This window comes from Cherax quadricarinatus, chromosome 8, assembly GCF_038502225.1.
Source record: "Cherax quadricarinatus isolate ZL_2023a chromosome 8, ASM3850222v1, whole genome shotgun sequence".
Lineage (NCBI taxonomy): Eukaryota > Metazoa > Arthropoda > Malacostraca > Decapoda > Parastacidae > Cherax > Cherax quadricarinatus.
In genome coordinates this window covers 4,349,970-4,365,868 of record NC_091299.1, presented here as the reverse complement: position 1 = coordinate 4,365,868, position 15,899 = coordinate 4,349,970, and the positions used below count along the sequence as shown (strand labels likewise).

Below are 15,899 nucleotides of genomic sequence, written 5' to 3'. Positions count from 1 at the left end.
GGGTGGGTATGTAAAAGAAGGCAATAAAAAGCATAGGAAAGTAATAAGAGTAACCAAAATTTGAGGCAATAAAAGATATCACATTGGAGGCAAGGAGAACAGAGGAGGGACATCTGAACTGTTGTATCTGTGCACCTCTGGCAAGAAAGTGAGTGTGAATGATGGTGAAGTGTTTCTTTTTTGGGTCACCCTTCCTCAGTGGGAGATGGTCAGTGTGTTAAAAAAAAAAAAGGGTAGTGGATTTGTTGGTAGGTGGGTTTATTGAAGATGAGGTGAACCACAGAATTGATGAGGAAAAAAAAGGTGGGTGGTGCATCAAGGGATCAGTGGAGACACAGATCCTTATCTATGGAAGCAAATAAGTGTGTGTGCCAAGGTATAGTGGTATCAATACCGTTGTACGGTTGTGAAGCAAGTAGTTTGAATGTTGTAGAGAGGAGGATGGAGGCAGTGGAGATATGTTTGAGGACAAAGTGTGGTATGAATATTAAGCAGAGAATCTGCAACTTGAAGATTAGGGGAAATTGTAGGGTTACCAAAAGTATTACTCAAAGGGCAGAGGAAAGGCTGTTGAGGTGGTTTGGAAATACTACAGAATGTTTGGAACAAAATAAGATGACTAGGAAGGTACATAAGGGGAGGGGGTAAGGGAGGTATTGAGTGCTAGGGGCTTGGACATCCAACAGGCTTTTGTGAGCATGTTAGATAGGAGCAAGTGGAGGCATGTGGTTTTTGTGATTTGACTTGCTGCTGAAGTGTAAGGTAACATTTAAGAAGGGATTCAGGAAAATCAGTTAGCTGGACTCGGATCCTGGAAGTGGGAAGTAGTGCCTGCACCTTGAGGAAGGGGGTAGGGATGTTGCAGTTCATAGAGGTATCAAAGCTGTGATGCTGGCACACTTTTGGCTAAGCAGTGGTTGAATGAATGATGGTTAGATTTTTTTTTTCCATGTCAGCCTACCTTGGTGGGAGACAGAAGCAGTAAAAAAAAAAGTAGTTACAATTGTTTATTAACCCTTAAACGGTCTAAACGTATATATACATTCATGCGCGTAGCGCCCCAAACGTATATATACGTTTTCTTTGTCATTCATTCAACATTGCCACAATAAGCCTGAGTCACCTAGACATGAGAGAATGGGTGTGCACACTCACTGTGCGCCCTATTAAAATAATTGGGCATGCCTGGGTACCATATGCTCTTTTTTCCTTTTAAAAGAAAAGATTTTTTTTTCCTCAAAAAATTTGGGGCGCTACGCAAGTGAACGTATATATACGTTTGGACCGTTTAAGGGTTAAGGCTCAACAGCAGTACAAATACAATGAATAAGGTGATAACAGATCATTCCAATTTTGAGGAAAAAAGAGTCAGGCATATAAATAAATATTTGAACAACATGTATATCTTTTACAAGAAGTCCTCAATGGACTAGAGATTTGAATTCAGAAAATGAACTGCAGATATAGACATACTGTACTTTATATCTTACCATAAACCAATCTTCACAAATATACTTTTTTATTTTGGGTGGTTTAAGATCTGCCAAGATTTGTGGCGTCTTCTGAAACGGCCATATAAGCGTATCTGAAAAAAAAAAAAATATATATATATATATATAGTTGTATTTTTTTAATAAGTCGGCCGTCTCCCACCAAAGCAGGGTGACCCAAAAAAGAAAGAAAATCCCCAAAAAGAAAATACTTTCATCATTCAACACTCACCTCACTCACACATAATCACTGTTTTTGCAGAGGTGCTCAGAATACAACAGCTTAGAAACATATATGTATAAAGATACACAACATATCCCTCCAAACTGCCAATATCCCAAACCCCTCCAGGACTCAAGTCCGGCTATATAAAAATAACCGATTTCCCTGAATCCCTTCACTAAATATTACCCTGCTCACACTCCAACAGCTCATCAGGTCCCAAATACCATTTGTCTCCATTCACTCCTATCTAATACGCTCATGCACGCCTGCTGGAAGTCCAAGCCCCTCGCCCACAAAACCTCCTTTACCCCCTCCCTCCAACCTTTTCGAGGAGGACCCCTACCCTGCCTTCCTTCCCCTACAGATTTATATCCCTCCAAACTGCCAATATCCCAAACCCCTCCTTTAAAGTGCAGGCATTGTACTTCCCATTTCCAGGACTCAAGTCCGACTATATGAAAATAACCGGTTTCCCTGAATCCCTTCACTAAATATTACCCTGCTCACACTCCAACAGATCGTCAGGTCCCAAGTACCATTAGTCTCCATTCACTCCTATCTAACACGCTCACACACGCTTGCTGGAAGTCCAAGCCCCTCGCCCACAAAACCTCCTTTACCCCCTCTCTCCAACCCTTTCGAGGACGGCCCCTACCCCGCCTTCCTTCCCCCTATAGATTTATATGCTTTCCATGTCATTCTACTTTGATCCATTCTCTCTAAATGACCAAACCACCTCAACAACCCCTCTTCTGCCCTCTGACTAATACTTTTATTAACTCCACACCTTTTCCTAATTTCCACACTCCGAATTTTCTGCATAATATTTACACCACACATTGCCCTTAAACAGGACATCTCCACTGCCTCCAACCGTCTCCTCGCTACTGCATTTACCACCCAAGCTTCACACCCATATAAGAGTGTTGGTACTACTATACTTTCATACATTCCCTTCTTTGCCTCCATAGATAACGTTTTTTGACTCCACATATACCTCAACGCACCACTCACCTTTTTTCTCTCATCAATTCTATGATTAAACTCATCCTTCATAAATCCATCTGCGGACATGTCAACTCCCAAGTATCTGAAAACATTCACTTCTTCCATACTCCTCTTCCCCAATTTGATATCCAATTTTTCTTTATCTAAATCATTTGATACCCTCATCACCTTACTCTTTTCTATGTTCACTTTCAACTTTCTACCTTTACACACATTCAAAAACTCATCCACTAACCTTTGCAATTTTTCTTTAGAATCTCCCATAAGCACAGTATCATCAGCAAAATGTAACTGTGTCAATTCCCATTTTGAATTTGATTCCCCATAATTTAATCCCACCCCTCTCCCGAACACCCTAGCATTTACTTCCTTTACAACCCCATCTATAAATATATTAAACAACCATGGTGACATTACACATCCCTGTCTAAGACCTACTTTTACCGGGAAGTAGTCTCCCTCTCTTCTACACACCCTAACCTGAGCCTCACTATCCTCATAAAAACTCTTTACAGCATTTAATAACTTACCACCTATTCCATATACTTGCAACATCTGCCACATTGCTCCTCTATCCACTCTATCATATGCCTTTTCTAAATCCATAATTGCAATAAAAACTTCCCTACCTTTATCAAAATATTGTTCACATATATGTTTCAATGTAAACACTTGCTCTACACATCCCTTAGTCACTCTGAAACCTCCTTGGTCATCCGCAATCCTACATTCTGTCTTACCTCTAATTCTTTCAATTATAACCCTACCGTACACTTTTCCTGGAATACTCAGTAAACTTATTCCTCTATAATTTTTACAATCTCTTTTGTCCAATTTCCCTTTATATAAAGGGACTATACATGCTCTCCGCCAATCCCTAGGTACCTTCCCCTCTTTCATACATTTATTAAACAAAAGTACCAACCACTCCAACACTATATCCCCCCCTGTTTTTAACATTTCTGTCATGATCCCATCAGTTCCAGCTGCTTTACCCCCTTTCATTCTACGTAATGCCTCACGTACCTCCACCACACTTACATTCTGCTCTTCTTCACTCCTAAAAGATGGTATACCTCCCTGGCCAGTGCATGAAATTACCGCCTCCCTTTCTTCCTTAACATTTAAAAGTTCCTCAAAATATTCTCGCCATCTACCTAATACCTCCCTCTCCCCATCTACTAACTCCCCTACTCTGTTTTTAACTGACAAATCCATACTTTCCCTAGGCTTTCTTAACTTGTTTAACTCACTCCAAAATTTTTTCTTATTTTCATTAAAATTTCTTGACAGTGCCTCTCCCACTCTTTCATCTGCTCTCCTTTTGCACTCTCTCACCACTCTCTTCACCTTTCTTTTACTCTCCATATACTCTGCTCTTCTTATAACACTTCTGCTTTGTAAAAACCTCTCGTAAGCTACCTTTTTCTCTTTTATCACACCCTTTACTTCATCATTCCACCAATCACTCCTCTTTCCTCCTGCCCCCACCCTCCTATAACCACAAACTTCTGCCCCACATTCCAATACTGCATTTTTAAAACTATTCCAACCCTCTTCAACCCCCCCACTACTCATCTTTGCACTAGCCCACCTTTCTGCCAATAGTCGCTTATATCTCGCCCGAACTTCCTCCTCCCTTAGTTTATACACTTTCACCTCCCTCTTACTTGTTGTTGCCACCTTCCTCTTTTCCCATCTACCTCTTACTCTAACTGTAGCTACAACTAAATAATGATCCGATATATCAGTTGCCCCTCTATAAACATGTACATCCTGGAGCCTACCCATCAACCTTTTATCCACCAATACATAATCTAACAAACTACTTTCATTACGTGCTACATCATACCTTGTATATTTATTTATCCTCTTTTTCATAAAATATGTGTTACTTATTACCAAATTTCTTTCTACACATAGCTCAATTAAAGACTCCCCATTTACATTTACCCCTGGCACCCCAAATTTACCTACTACTCCCTCCATAACATTTTTACCCACTTTAGCATTGAAATCCCCAACCACCATTACTCTCACACTTGATTCAAAACTCCCCACGCATTCACTCAACATTTCCCAGAATCTCTCTCTCTCCTCTACACTTCTCTCTTCTCCAGGTGCATACACGCTTACTATAACCCACTTTTCACATCCAATCTTTATTTTACTCCACATAATCCTTGAATTTATACATTTGTAGTCCCTCTTTTCCTGCCATAGCTTATCCTTCAACATTATTGCTACTCCTTCTTTAGCTCTAACTCTATTTGAAACCCCTGACCTAATCCCATTTATTCCTCTCCATTGAAACTCTCCCACCCCCTTCAGCTTTGTTTCACTTAAAGCCAGGACATCCAGTTTCTTCTCATTCATAACATCCACAATCATCTCTTTCTTATCATTTGCACAACATCCACGCACATTCAGACTTCCCACTTTGACAATTTTGTTCTTCTTATTCTTCTTCTTATATATATATATTCTTTCTTTCAACACACTGGCCGTATCCCACCGAGGCAGGGTGGCCCAAAAGAAAAAACCAAAGTTTCTCCTTTCAAATTTAGTAATATATAACACAGTATATACATATTTTTTTTTTTTCAACAAGTCGGTCATCTCCCACCGTTGGTAGACAGCAACAGCCCAGGGAGGTACTACCGTCCTGCCAAGTGAGTGTAAAACGAAAGCCTGTAATTGTTTTACATGATGGTAGGATTGCTGGTGTCCTTTTTTCTGTCTCATGAACATGCAAGATTTCAGGTACGTCTTGCTACTTCTACTTACTCTTAGGTCACACTACACATACATGTACAAGCATATATATACATACCCCTCTGGGTTTTCTTCTATTTTCTTTCTAGTTCTTGTTTATTTCCTCATATCTCCATGGGGAAGTGGAACAAAATTCTTCCTCCGTAAGCCATGCGTGTTGTAAGAGGCAACTAAAATGCCGGGAGCAAGGGGCTAGTAACCCCTTCTCCTGTATGTATTACTAAATCTGAAAGGAGAAACTTTCGTTTTTCCTTTTGGGCCACCCTGCCTCGGTGGGATACGGCCGGTGTGTTGAAAGAAAGAAAGAAAGATATATATGTATATATATACACACACACACACACACATACACAGAGTATACATTAAATACAGTAGACTGTTATATTACATGGTTTTATTTTGCACGTTTTGGTTATTGCACAACTGAAAAATTGTGGCACAATTTTATACAACACTTTGTAAAATTGACTTAACAAGGTTCAGTTTTACGGAGGAGAAAAAAATTGGAGTGTCGCCTGCGGGATACTTCCCCAACACAGCTAGGAGCTAGCTGTGTTTGTTATTATGTTTGTGGATTGAGTTTAGATCTTTTAATTGCCATATCTTGTATCTGCCAAGCAATCATGGCACCCAGTAGGCATACAAGTGTTGCTGAAAGTGGCAAGAAAAGGTTTAAGCATTTAAGTCTAGGAGTTACGAAGAATATGAAGATAGTATTAGACAAGCTTAAGAGTGGCTCACGTGTGGTGGATATCGTGAGGGCCTATGTCCTTTAATGAAGTGTCAGTTCGTACAATTAAAAAGAATGAGGTGAATATACGAGCTAGTGTAATGAATAACCGAAGATGTCATCTCATGAAAAGAATGATACACAGATTACAGCAAGTAAATAAAACTGAAAACTTGTTGCTTAAGTGGATTGAACAAAAAACAAAGAAAGATACGCCACTTATTTTCATTTTAATTAGGGAAAAGGCCTTACAGTTGTTTAAAGCAGTGTGTGATAAGGAAGGCCTGAAAAAGTGTGTATGTTTAGCACAGGCTGGTTCCACAACTTTAACCCTTTTACTGTTGGTGCCGTAGTACTACAGCTTACGAGGCAGTGTTGGTGCTGTAGTACTACAGCTTACGAGCCAGTGATGGTGCTGTAGTACTACAGCTTACGAGCCAGTATTGGTGAGGTAGTACTACAGCTTACGAGCCAGTGTTGGTGCCGTAGTACTACAGCTTACGAGCCAGTGTTGGTGAGGTAGTACTACAGCTTATGAGCCAGTGTTGGTGCCATAGTACTATGCCAAAATTCTAGTGGCTTCAAATCTAGCAGGAGAAAGCTGGTGGGCCTACATGTGAGAGAATGGGTCTGTGTGATCAGTGTGCTTAGTATAAAAAAAAATTGGGGAGCCAGTGGTGCACTGTGGGAACGTCATTTCAGTAGTCCTTGTTCAGCATGCCTAGTGGTAAGAAATACCTGACTCCCCGGTGAATTTGGAACTCTTCTCTTCCCAAGATGGAAGTGTCAGAGAAGATGAATTTCAAGGTTTTGGGGAGTTTGTGACCAAAAGCAATGTCCAGGTTGCCAGATACAGATAGTGAAAAGGGAAGGCAGCCTGGGTGGTGGGGAAGACAGCTTGGGTGTTGGGGAAGGCAGCCTGGGTGGTGGGGAAGACAGCTTGGGTGTTGGGGAAGGCAGATTGGATGGTGGGGAAGACAGCATGGAAGGTGGGGAAGATGGTGCGGGTGGTTGGGAAGACAGTGTGTAACTAAGTTTATTCAGGTATACATGAATACAGTTACATAGATTATCATACATAGCAGCATGTGTAGAGAATCTAGGATAACCCAAAAAAGTCAGTGACTTATTTCCAGCGTGGGTGGTGGGGAAGACAGTGTGGGTGTAGGGAAGGCAGTGTGGGTATGGGGAAAGCAGCGTGGGTATGGGGAAGGCAGTGTGGATGGTGGGGATGATGGTGCAGGTGGGGAAGGAGGCATGGGTGGTTAGGAAGACGGCATGTAAATAAGTTTGTTCAGGTATACACGAATACAGTTACATAGATTATCATACACAGCAACATGTGTAGAAAACCTAGGATATCCCAAAAAAGTCGAAGTGCTTTATTTCCAGCAAGGGCGGTGGGGAAGGCAGCGTGGGTAGTGGGGAAGATGGTGTGGGTGGGGAAGGCAGCATGGGTAGTGGGGAAGATGGTGTGGGTGGGGAAGGCAGCATGGGTTTGTGCAAACAATATAATGATAATGTTTGTGCAGTTATTGTGTTGCATACAACGAGTGATATATACATTATGCATTATTCTGGTCTCACATGCCACAAAAGTTACTTGAAAAAAATAAAATACAGTGGTACCTCGGGATACGAACAGCTCAAAATGCAAACAATTATGTAAGTGTATTTATGTAAGTGCTTTTGTAAGTGTATTTTTGAAGATCTGAAACAGATTAATCTAATTTCCATTATTCCATATGGGAACTAATTCGTTTGGTATCAGCACTCGAACAGCCTTCTGGAATGAAATAATTTCGTATCCTGAGGTACCACTGTATTAGAAAAGAAAAGAAAAAAATTGAATAAAAGTAAAAATATTACTGTGTGAGCGGCAGTCACCGATGTTGCTGTAAGCGGTTCACTTTCTGTCAGCTTCAAGCTTCTATATCTTGGTAAGTACTGATCCAAATTTTTTTTTCTTTTAAAACAATCATAAAAATATTCTTAAGATATTGGTAAGAAAAGAATTTTTTTTTTTTGAATACGTAGTTTTTTGACACTGAGAGCAGGTTTGTGACCAAAGGTCTCGACAGTGAAAGAGTTAAGCTGCGTAATGAGTTACAATATACAGTGGACCCCCGCTTAACGATCACCTCCAAATGCGACCAATTATGTAAGTGTATTTATGTAAGTGCGTTTGTACGTGTATGTTTGGGGGTCTGAAATGGACTAATCTACTTCACAATATTCCTTATGGGAAAAAATTCGGTCAGTACTGGCACCTGAACATACTACTGGAATGAAAAAAGTTCGTTAACCGGGGGTCCACTGTATTAAGTTTTCTAGTGAAAGTACTTCAGCTGATCATACAGCAGCAAGTAATTTCCCTGCTGAGCTGCAGGAATATATTTCTGAGGGTGGCTATGAGCCACATCAAGGGTTTAATGCTGACGAGACAAGTGTTTTTTGGAAGAAAATCCCAACAAGAACTTACATCAGTCAGCAAGAGAAAAGTGCTTTAAAAGGTGTGGATAAAAACATCTTACCAGTAATTTCGAGGCCAAACCAGTCAGCATGGATGACAGAGGAAATATTAATTGACTAGTTTAACCCTTTCAGGGTTTCTGACGTACTAGTACGGCTTAGGCACCAGGGTTTTTGACGTACTAGTACACCTAAATTCTAGCGCCCTCAAATCTAGTGAGAGGAAACTGGTAGGCCTACATATGAAAGAATGGGTCTATGTGTGCAGTATAAAAAAAAATTCTGCAGCACACAGTGCATAATGAGAAAAAAAAAACTTTGACAGTGTTTTTGGTTTAAAACAGCGACTTTGCACTGTATTTTTGTATGGTATTTATGATGGTATTCTAGTTTTCCTGGTCTCATTTTATAGAATGGAAGACATGTTACAGAAATTGAGATGATTTTGATTAGTTTTACAGTGAAAAGTACCTTGAAATTGAGCTCAAAGTAGCAGAAATCTTCGATTTTTGCCAAAGTTCAAAAGTAAACAAATCATGCTACGCGTCCAATACATGTCAACTGGTGAGTCTGATATTCTTTCACAAGTGCGTTGATATTATTTATACCATTTCTACACTAATGCAGTAGTCTGCATAACAGTAAATCTTCTATTTTTTGTAAGAATAAAAATTCAAAGTGGGAAGCAAAAGAATGTAATGTATCTTTTGTTACAGACACTTAGAGAATTACCTAATGTATCTTTTGATATCGTTTATTAAATCACTGCTCACTCCTGCTGTTTACCTAAACTGTTTGTAAGATGCTATAGTGCAAATTCTTGAAATAAAAAAAAATTATATCGGCAATTAAAATCCAAATACACCATCTATTTACCCTCTGTATAAAGATGGTGGTGCCTCTTAGTAAAGAATGGAACTCCTGGTGGCTGCAGTACTACATTTCTCTGCTGCTTCACATCAATATCTACTGGTAGTTCTAGTACCAGAGGTTTTGTTTCTGAAACAAAAAAAAAATAAGCATACTTTAATTTTTTTGCTTGGCATTTTTGTGAGACTTTCTTAAACTTAGTGGATACTTATTTTCAAGATATTCACATACAAAATACTTGAAACATTACTCAGGAACTTTCACACCTTAGTACCTTTTTTACTTCCTAAGGAATTAAATCTGTTTGGTGACATCATTTTACCTGTGTTCCAATGTAGTCCCCTCTTTTATAGTCAGGTTTTTCCATTCAACTCCTGTTGCTCTCTCCACTTGCAGCTCTATTATATATTCAAAGCACAGGATCACGTGGTCGCTAGCTCCGAGGGGACTCTCATACGTGATGTCCTCAATGTCTGAACTGCCCGGGGTGAACACAAGGTCCAATCTTGCTGGTTCATCCTCCCCTCTCACTCTGGTAGTGTCCTTAACATGTTGGTGCATGAGGTTTTCCAGCACCACGTCCATCATCTTGGCTCTCCATGTTTCGGGACCCCCATGTGGCTCCAGGTTTTCCCAGTCAATCTCCCTGTGGTTGAAATCCCCCATAACCAGCAACTTTGCTCTGCTGGAGTAAGCTCTTCTTGCCACCTCAGCAAGTGTGTCCACCATTGCTGTGTTGCTCTCTTCATATTCCTCTCTTGGCCTCCTGCAGTTCTGTGGTGGATTATACATCACTGCAATGACCACCTTGTGTTCCCCAGACTGAAGTGTACCTACTATGTAGTCTCTTTCTCCCATCTCATCTATGCCTTCCATTTTCTCGAATTTCCATCTGTTTTTTACAAGCAGAGCAACCCCACCTCCCCCTCTGCCCCTTCTATCTTTCCTCATGATCTGGTATCCTGGTGGGAAGATTGCATCTGTTATTGTCTCCATGAGTTTTGTTTCTGTAACTGCTATGATGTCTGGGGACTTCATTGATTCTTTCTTGCCATTCCTCATGTTTATTCGTTAATCCATCTGCATTTGTGTACCAAACCTTCAACTTCTGTTCTAATACTGTAACTGTGGTGTGGGTGGTGGGAACAGAGGGATCGGTGTGTAATGGTTGTTTGGATTGTTCAGTTGCCTTGGGGGTGTCGTGGCTGGGGTCCTTCTGCAGGTGTTTCTGGGGGGTGTGCTTGTCCTTCCACTTGTTCTTGGGTTATTCTGCTCTCCTTTTTCATTTCCTCCCATTTCTGTGTGTGTGTACTCACCTAGCTGTACTCACCTAGTTGAGGTTGCAGGGGTCGAGTCCAAGCTCCTGGCCCCAACTCTTCACTGGTCGCTACTAGGTCACTCTCCCTGAACCATGAGCTTTATCGTACCTCTGCTTAAAGCTATGTATGGATCCTGCCTCCACTACATCGCTTCCCAAACTATTCCACTTCCTGACTACTCTGTGGCTGAAGAAATACTTCCTAACATCCCTTCGATTCATCTGTGTCTTCAGCTTCCAACTGTGTCCCCATGTTGCTGTGTCCAGTCTCTGGAACATCCTGTCTTTGTCCACCTTGTCAATTCCTCTCAGTATTTTGTAAGTCGTTATCATGTCCCCCCTATCTCTCCTGTCCTCCAGTGTCGTCAGGTTGATTTTCCTTAACCTCTCCTCATAGGACATACCTCTTAACTCTGGGACTAGTCTTGTTGCAAACCCTTGCACTTTCTTTAGTTTCTTTACATGCTTGGCTAGGTGTGGGTTACAAACTGGTGCCGCATACTCCAATATGGGCCTAACGTACATGGTGTACAGGGTCCTGAACGATTCCCTATTAAGATGTCGGAATGCTGTTCTGAGGTTTGCCAGGCGCCCATATGCTGCAGCAGTTATTTGGTTGATGTGCGCTTCAGGAGATGTGCCTGGTGTTATACTCACAACAAGATCTTTTTCCTTGAGTGATGTTTGTAGTCTCTGGCCCCCTAGACTGTACTCCGTCTGCGGTCTTCTTTGCCCTTCCCCAATCCTCATGACTTTGCACTTGGTGGGATTGAACTCCAGGAGCCAATTGCTGGACCAGGTCTGCAGCCTGTCCAGATCCCTTTGTATTTCTGCCTGGTCTTCGATCGAATGAACTCTTCTCATCAACTTCACGTCATCTGCAAACAGGGAAACTTCGGAGTTTATTCCTTCCGTCATGTCGTTCACAAATACCAGAAACAGCACTGGTCCTAGGACTGACCCCTGTGGGACCCCGCTGGTCACAGGTGCCCACTCTGACACCTCGCCACGTACCATGACTCGCTGCTGTCTTCCTGACAAGTATTCCCTGATCCATTGTAGTGCCTTCCCTGTTATCCCTGCTTGGTCCTCCAGTTTTTGCACTAATCTCTTGTTTGGAACTGTGTCAAATGCCTTCTTGCAGTCCAAGAAAATGCAATCCACCCACCCCTCTCTCTCTCTTGTCTTACTGCTGTCACCATGTCATAGAACTCCAGTAGGTTTGTGACACAAGATTTCCTGTCCCTGAAACCATGTTGGCTGCTGTTGATGAGATCATTCCTTTCTAGGTGTTCCACCACTCTTCTCCTGATAATCTTCTCCATGACTTTGCATACTATACATGTTAGTGACACTGGTCTGTAGTTTAGTGCTTCAAGTCTGTCTCCTTTTTTAAAGATTGGGACTACATTTGCTGTCTTCCATGCCTCAGGCAATCTCCCTGTTTCAATAGATGTATTGAATATTGTTGTTAGGGGTACACATAGTGCCTCTGCTCCCTCTCTCAGGACCCATGGAGAGATGTTATCCAGCCCCATTGCCTTTGAGGTATCTAGCTCACTCAGAAGCCTCTTCACTTCTTCCTTGGTTGTGTGTACTGTGTCCAGCACTTGGTGGTGTGCCCCACCTCTCTGTCTTTCTGGAGCCCCTTCGGTCTCCTCTGTGAACACTTCTTAAAATCTCTTGGCGAGTTCCTCACTTACTTCATGGTCATTTCTTGTCTCTCCTCCTTCCTTTCTTAGCCTGATTACCTGATCCTCGACTGTTGTTTTCCTCCTGATGTGGCTGTATAACAATTTTGGGTCAGATTTGGCTTTCGCTGCTATGTCGTTTTCATATTGTCGTTGAGCCTCCCTTTTTATCTGTGCATATTCATTTCTGGCTCTAAGACTGCTCTCCTTATTCTCCTGGGTCCTTTGCCTTCTATATTTCTTCCATTCCCTAGCACACTTGGTTTTTGCCTCCCTGCACCTTTGGGTGAACCATGGGCTCATCCTGGATTTTTCATTAGTCCTGTTACCCTTGGGTACAAACCTCTCCTCAGCCTTCTTGCACACTGTTGCTACATATTCCATCATCTCATTAACTGACTTCCCTCTGTGTGTGTGTGTGTGTGTGTGTGTGTGTGTGTGTGTGTGTGTACTCACCTAATTGTGGTTGCAGGGGTCGAGATTCAGCTCCTGGCCCCGCCTCTTCACTGATCGCTACTAGGTCCTCTCTCTCTCTGCTTCCTGAGCTGTATCATACCTCTTCTTAAAACTATGTATGGTTCCTGCCTCCACTACTTCACTTGCTAGGCTATTCCACTTCCTGACAACTCTATGACTGAAGAAATACTTCCTAACGTCCCTGTGACTCGTCTGAGTCTTCAGCTTCCAGTTGTGACCCCTTGTACCTGTGTCCCCTCTCTGGAACATCCTATCTCTGTCCACCTTGTCTATTCCCCGCAGTATCTTGTATGTCGTTATCATGTCTCCCCTGACCCTTCTGTCCCCCAGTGTCGTCAGTCCGATTTCCCTTAACCTTTCCTTGTACGACATTCCCTTGAGCTCTGGGACTATGGCCCGAAAAAGAAAAACTTTCACCATCATTCACTCCATCACTGTCTTGCCAGAAGGGTGCTTTACACTACAGTTTTTAAACTGCAACATTAACACCCCTCCTTCAGAGGGGTGTTAATGTTGCAGTTGTACTTCCCATCTCCAGGACTCAAGTCCGGCCTGCCGGTTTCCCTGAATCCCTTCATAAATGTTACTTTGCTCACACTCCAACAGCACGTCAAGTATTAAAAACCATTTGTCTCCATTCACTCCTATCAAACACGCTCACGCTTTCTCTAATTTCTTGACGTGCTTGACCAGGTGTGGGTTCCAGACTGGTGCTGCATACTCCAGTATGGGCCTAACATACACAGTGTACAGTGTCTTGAACGATTCCTTATTAAGGTATCGGAACGCTATTCTCAGGTTTGCCAGGCGCCCGTATGCTGCAGCGGTTATTTGGTTGATGTGTGCCTCCGGTGATGTGCTCGGTGTTATGGTCACCCCAAGGTCTTTCTCCCTGAGTGAGGTCTGTAGTCTTTGTCCACCTAGCCTATACTCTGTCTGCGGTCTTCTTTGCCCCTCCCCAATCTTCATGACTTTGCATTTGGCTGGATTGAATTCGAGAAGCCAGTTACTGGACCACATGTTCAGCCCGTCCAGGTCTCTTTGCAGTCCTGCCTCATCCTCGTCCGATTTAATTCTTCTCATCAACTTCACGTCATCTGCGAACAGGGACACTTCAGAGTCTATTCCTTCCATCATGTCGTTCACATATATCAAAAATAGCACTGGTCCTAGAACTGACCCCTGTGGGACCCCGCTCGTAACAGGCGCCCACTGTGATACCTCTTCACGTACCATGACTCGTTGCTGCCTCCCTGTCAGGTATTCCCTTATCCATTGCAGTGCCCTCCCTTTTACATGCGCCTGATCCTCCAGCTTCTGCACTAATCTCTTGTGGGGAACTGTGTCAAAGGCCTTCCTGCAGTCTAGGAAAACGCAATCTACCCACCCCTCTCTCTCGTGTCTTACCTCTGTTACCTTGTCATAAAACTCCAGGAGGTTTGTGATACAAGATTTGCCTTCCATGAACTCATGCTGGTTTTCATTTATAATCTTGTTCCTTTCCAGGTGTTCGACCACTCTCCTCCTGATAATCTTCTCCATGACTTTGCACGCAATACATGTCAGAGACACAGGTCTGTAGTTTAGCGCCTCGTTTCTGTTTTCTTTCTTAAATATGGGGACTACATTAGCTGTCTTCCATTTCTCAGGTAGTTGTACTCACCTAGTTGTACTCACCTAGTTGAGGTTGCGGGGGTCGAGTCCGAGCTCCTGGCCCCGCCTCTTCACTGATCGCTACTAGGTCACTCTCCCTGAGCCGTGAGCTTTATCATACCTCTGCTTAAAGCTATGTATGGATCCTGCCTCCACTACATCACTTCCCAAACTATTCCACTTACTGACTACTCTGTGGCTGAAGAAATACTTCCTAACATCCCTGTGATTCATCTGTGTCTTCAGCTTCCAACTGTGTCCAATCTCTGGAACATCCTGTCTTTGTCCACCTTGTCAATTCCTCTCAGTATTTTGTATGTCGTTATCATGTCCCCCCTATCTCTCCTGTCCTCCAGTGTCGTCAGGTTGATTTCCCTTAACCTCTCCTCGTAGGACATACCTCTTAGCTCTGGGACTAGTCTTGTTGCAAACCTTTGCACTTTCTCTAGTATCTTTACGTGCTTGGCTAGGTGTGGGTTCCAAACTGGTGCCGCATACTCCAATATGGGCCTAACGTACACGGTGTACAGGGTCCTGAATGATTCCTTATTAAGATGTCGGAATGCTGTTCTGAGGTTTGCTAGGCGCCCATATGCTGCAGCAGTTATTTGGTTGATGTGCACTTCAGGAGATGTGCCTGGTGTTATACTCACCCCAAGATCTTTTTCCTTGAGTGAGGTTTGTAGTCTCTGGCCCCCTAGACTGTACTCCGTCTGCGGTCTTCTTTGCCCTTCCCCAATCTTCATGACTTTGCACTTGGTGGGATTGAACTCCAGGAGCCAATTGCTGGACCAGGTCTGCAGCCTGTCCAGATCCCTTTGTAGTTCTGCCTGGTCTTCGATCGAGTGAATTCTTCTCATCAACTTCATGCCATCTGCAAACAGGGACACCTCAGAGTCTATTCCTTCCGTCATGTTGTTCACAAATACCAGAAACAGCACTGGTCCTAGGACTGACCCCTGTGGGACCCCGGTGGTCACAGGTGCCCACTCTGACACCTCGCCACGTACCATGACTCGCTGCTGTCTTCCTGACAAGTATTCCCTGATCCATTGTAGTGCCTTCCCTGTTATCCCTGCTTGGTCCTCCAGTTTTTGCACCAATCTCTTGTGTGGAACTGTGTCAAACGCCTTCTTGCAGTCCAAGAAAATGCAATCCACCCACCCCTCTCTCTCTTGTCTTACTGCTG

The 15,899-nt window shown here is 42.9% G+C and overlaps 1 protein-coding gene across 4 annotated transcripts in view; it reads right to left on the bottom strand.

Moving 5' to 3' along the window:
- The window catches only part of LOC128685363 (uncharacterized), a 109,322-nt gene that overhangs the window by 77,195 nt on the left and 16,228 nt on the right, over nucleotides 1-15,899 (bottom strand). For all 4 annotated transcript variants that reach the window (XM_053771856.2, XM_053771858.2, XM_070082784.1 and 1 more), the window contains 2 exons: nucleotides 9,578-9,700; nucleotides 1,491-1,585 (listed from right to left, as the gene is read on the bottom strand). In XM_053771856.2, the coding sequence (XP_053627831.1) occupies nucleotides 1,491-1,585; nucleotides 9,578-9,700 (218 nt within the window). The remainder of the gene's footprint in view (nucleotides 1-1,490; nucleotides 1,586-9,577; nucleotides 9,701-15,899) is intronic.